Here is a 4,520-nt window from a genome sequence, read left to right on the forward strand (position 1 = left end):
CAAAAGTTCCTTTAACGAAGCTTCCGCGACGTTCTAGACGAACGGGCGTTAAATATTCCTAAGAATACCTCATCGACGAATACATCTAATTTGTCAGATTCAAACTCTTTATACAATTTCGCTTGTAAGTAGATACGCATTTGTCAATTTGAACAACTCAAACAATACTTATACTTAAGTCGATTCTATTCACAAATCTGTACCAATTTAAATTTATATATATATATATATATAATATAATTATATACTATGCATATACACTCTGATCTTTCACGAAGAATCATTGATAAACGTTACTGTGAACAATTGGGAATACCCCTGAGCGTAATTTTGTTAACGAAATTTGATATACGATAAACCTTTCTGCAGAATATAATATTATTCACGCTAACCCCGTTACGGTAATTGCACCAGTGAGTAATTGTACGCAGATACAAACGAGATACCTAAATACCCGAGAACGAATGCTCGTTTTTGCCTACTCGATTTACATAGGCATACGTACAGTTGCAAAACAGTGCATGGTATTTTTGAAACAAAAGCTGCATAGTTTCCATGTACGTTACGTCGAACGAATTTATCTCGTGTTCGAATATAAAAAAAAGAAAAAGAAAGAAAAATGTAAAAAATATAAGAGCTTTTCTGACAATCTACATCTTTACATATCTTCGTATTTATTTCTAGAAAAGCTTGGACAGTCTCTCTCTATGTTTATCTCTAATAATTTGTTCAATACCACGCTTTTTCCGCTTTTCTTTTATCGTTCTTTCTCGTAAACACGAATCACGAATAGTCCGAATATTACTTGGGAGAACTTGTGTCGATACACCATCGACGAACAACAATTGCAGTGGCTTCGTTGACGTTCACGAGAGTCGTCGAACGCAACTTGTCACTTCCCAAAAAGGCACTTATTTCATCACGATACGCAGAGATTAGTATAAAAAGGAATGTAAACGTGTAACGTAAATAGGAATTCAGGAACCCGATCGATGCGAACATCTACGCGTAACGATTGATTTTTGTTGGAGAAATGAGTTGGCCGCGCTCGCCGTTTCAAATTCCATAGTAATCATTCACGGTGTTATTGTTGCGCACGTCGTGCCCGGCGACGCGGGGAGTAACTACAGGGTGGCGAACGCGACATTACAGATAATCGACGAACACTTGTGCGCGTGAAATTCGGCTTACTATAATTTAACATCGATGAACGACCACACGCGGACACGCATTGTCGAGCCGAAAGTATCGCGCGTTATCGTCTACGTTACATATTCGTTCGATAACCTAACGTTGGTTTGTGCTATGGATGATAGGAAACACGAGAGCAATGATAAGTTTATCGTTTTTACTATTCCCCCGGGCGGCAAGTAAGGTCCTTCACGCTCTGATACATTGGTCGAAAAGGAAGTGGCAAGATCTCGTCTTGGTCGCGTATCTAATTGAACGTGTCTTCGTTTTCACACAACCGTCGATAGCACAAACGTTTCTCAAGTAGCCGAGGATGTCGGGGAGGATCACCCTGGGCGTTATCACAATGCAAAATAGAAGGCAAAGATTAAGGTCGAGGAGAACGTAAGCATTAGATCTCGGTGTCTTTCGCGTATTTCTCGATCTCGGGGTAGATGGGTGACATCTCGAGAGTGCTGGGTGCCGAGGGTACCGAGGTGGGTGACGCTCCGCTCGTCGAGCCGAGATTCATATGACGACAAAGCTCCTCCAGTACCTCGTTGAACATCATCACGTTCATGTTCTGTCCCAGTAGGTGAAGCAGCATGAAGTCTCCGACCTGGAAATTTGTATACGAATAATGGATACGATCTTATCGCGATAATCTTTCAAACTGGTTATCACTGAGAAACGCTATCTTTCTACCCTTATCCTAGTCTAGCTCTTTTTAACGAGTCTAGTTCTATTTCTACAAACATTAATTAAACGATCGAGTAGATCAGCTGCCTGAATCATGTACCTGTGTCTCTCTGATGAGCGCAGTAACGCTATCCGCAGTGCCAAACTTGAATCGTTTCATGAGAATAGTCTCCCGAGTACTGGGCAGCAGAACCACGGCCATACTATACAGCAGAGCGACTCCTGATAGCACAGCCAGGACGATGAACCAGAACCAGAGGAAGATGTAGATCTTTTCGTTGAGGATATTGAGAGCGAGGACACAAAGAGCATCAAACTTCTGAATAGTCCCGGAAGCACCAAATTTGTGGAAGGTACACTTGGTGACTCGCGGAAACACCTCGACCATGGGGTCGCTGCGTTGCTCCTGATTCATATTGCTGAATTTGAGCACTTCTGTTCCGTAGGACAAAAAGGCGCCGCCAAGGAACGTGTCGATGAAGAATATATTGCCAACCTGAAACAATTCGACGCTTTCATTAGCCCAGGGCTTTTAAACGGTCGAAAGCCTCTAGGTAGCTAAGCGAGCACGCTGAAAAGCGGTTTCAGAATGGTCTTGTTCCAGTCTTTTGCAACCGGTTGTCTGTTTGTCGGTGCAAAAGCAGACGCGACAAAGCCGGGAGCGTTATTAAAGGCTGGAGGTTTTACGATCGCCCGGTAAAGAGCCTTCCATTCGTGCGACACGGTGCACTTACCACGTTAACGAAGTTGAGGGCCTCGCAGAAGAAGTAACCAGCCGCATAGCTGTTATGCAGGTGCAACGTGTCGAAGATGTATTTGGCCAATCGTTGGGACTTGACCTGTCGCTCGGGTTTGTTATCGACCAAGGTCCCCCTCATACCCTCGGATATCATTCTGACCTTGCCCTCTTCCCACTGCTTCCATATCCAGTGGGGCATGTAGAATAGGATACCTTGGAAGAACAGCATGAAGGGCACCCACTGATAATACGAGTGGTACCTCTTCTCCCCGATGTCGCCGCCGAGGCCGGGGTGAGCCACGTGAGTGCCCACCGGTTTCGCGCTATTGTGGGGCAGCGTGAAGGTGTACGTGATCCAGCAGTACGTGTTTATCACGTTCTCCGGCACCCCTCCGTCGCTCAGGCAGTTTATCGGATCACCTGCAAGCATCGTCGATTAGTCTCTCCTCGAACCTGATATCCCAGCCCCCTTTTTTCAAAGCCCCCTTTCAGCGACTGGGGCGACTCTGATATTTCTCGCTAGCGGAGATCAGCCTGAATATGATATTCCGCGAATTTCATGGAATATCGAAGGAATTCTACGAGCGCGGCTATTCTCCAAAACGGTGATAGGATCCCGTCGGATCGCGAATGACCTCGTTAAACAACGGCCGCGCGTTATCCGTTTGATTGCGAGCGCAATTGCGCGTAAAATTATGCAACCAGCGACTCCCTGTCAGCCGGAGCGTGGAACGGTGGTGCGGTCGGGAGCGGACAGGATGGGCGAGAAGAGGCGAGGAGATGAACACGTGTGCGAATCGGTCGTGGTGCACCGTGCGCTGATAGGTCGCTCGTTAAACGGCCAGATAACGCGCGACACCATTGGGAATCTGGTCTGGAGGTCTCGTCGTCGGCTACAAGCAGCTGGAGTCCGGACTGCTGTGTGCTCGATGATAAATAAGCACGCGCGTCCTCGAAACTGGACGTCGTGTTACAGGGACTTAGATCACGACCGTCTAAGCCTGTCCTGGCCGCGACGCGATCTCGGCTCCTCCGTGCATGGGTGCAATCATCGTTGACCTCTGACCCGCTCCCGCTCTGCACCCCTGCCGTTAGATAAGAGGATCGTTTTTCCGACTTAATTCACTTACGGATCGAATGATCGTCGGAAATGAGAGTAAACAATCACGAGACGCAGACTCTTGGCTCTCCTCGTCAGCCGTGCTCACTCTCGGCTGGTACCAAGCGTCACGCAGACAGACGAAGGAATGCGAGCCTCGTAAGCGGAGATACGAATATGTTTCGCGGATTTGACAGTTTGGCCAGGTCGAGTTCTACCAGAGGGATCGAGTTCGTAGGAATTGCAAAATTTCCGGCGAACCGAGTCGACCAAACGGTCCCTTCTCGCGGTTAGCCGCGAAAGCGTCGGACAAACCGGACAGGGTTGCTTACCTATTAGATTATTGGCAGAGACGATGATGCAACAGGCGAACAGAATCGCCGAGGTGATCCTGTAGTGTGCCCTGAACACCATGTTGTCGATGATCGCCTTGTCCACCAGGTACCGCACCTTCACGAAACCGGCCACCGCCGAGACTAGCCCAAACACCGCCATTGCTCTCCTCGGTCAACGTCTTCCTGCAAACGATCAAACGACATACACGTGATGCACGACTCCCGGTATACGCGTTGATAGATCTCGATGGAATGATCTCGAAGCCACGGGAAGACCCGGATGCTCGTGCTGGACTACTTGCGGCGGAGCAATCGCGATCGACAAGACTCCCTGTGTCATCGATACAACTACCAACGCCCGAGCATTTACATTCTTGTCGAGTAAGTCAGTTACGCGCGGTGAGTCAATGCACTTGGGAATGATCGAACAGAGAACCCGGGGACACCGACGTCTCGAGCTCGATGCTTAATAACGCGT

The 4,520-nt window shown here is 47.8% G+C and overlaps 2 protein-coding genes across 3 annotated transcripts in view; one reads left to right on the top strand and one right to left on the bottom strand.

The window, feature by feature from the left end:
• Window positions 1–4,520, top strand: part of spg (dedicator of cytokinesis spg) — a 45,842-nt gene that overhangs the window by 16,921 nt on the left and 24,401 nt on the right.
• Inx3 (innexin 3) overlaps window positions 705–4,520 on the bottom strand; it is a 13,330-nt gene continuing 9,514 nt past the window's right edge. Inside the window, exons 2-5 of one of the 2 annotated variants that reach the window (XM_017899158.1) lie at window positions 4,040–4,225; window positions 2,604–3,028; window positions 1,970–2,365; window positions 705–1,789 (exon numbers count right to left, since the gene is read on the bottom strand). In XM_017899158.1, the coding sequence (XP_017754647.1) occupies window positions 1,583–1,789; window positions 1,970–2,365; window positions 2,604–3,028; window positions 4,040–4,202 (1,191 nt within the window). In that variant the 5' untranslated portion in view covers window positions 4,203–4,225 and the 3' untranslated portion in view covers window positions 705–1,582. Of the gene's footprint in view, window positions 1,790–1,969; window positions 2,366–2,603; window positions 3,029–4,039; window positions 4,273–4,520 lie in introns of those variants that run through there. The other variant, XM_017899159.1, reaches the window with a different exon arrangement.

This window comes from Eufriesea mexicana, unplaced genomic scaffold (assembly GCF_001483705.2).
Source record: "Eufriesea mexicana isolate 0111107269 unplaced genomic scaffold, ASM148370v2 scaffold793, whole genome shotgun sequence".
Classification (NCBI taxonomy): domain Eukaryota; kingdom Metazoa; phylum Arthropoda; class Insecta; order Hymenoptera; family Apidae; genus Eufriesea; species Eufriesea mexicana.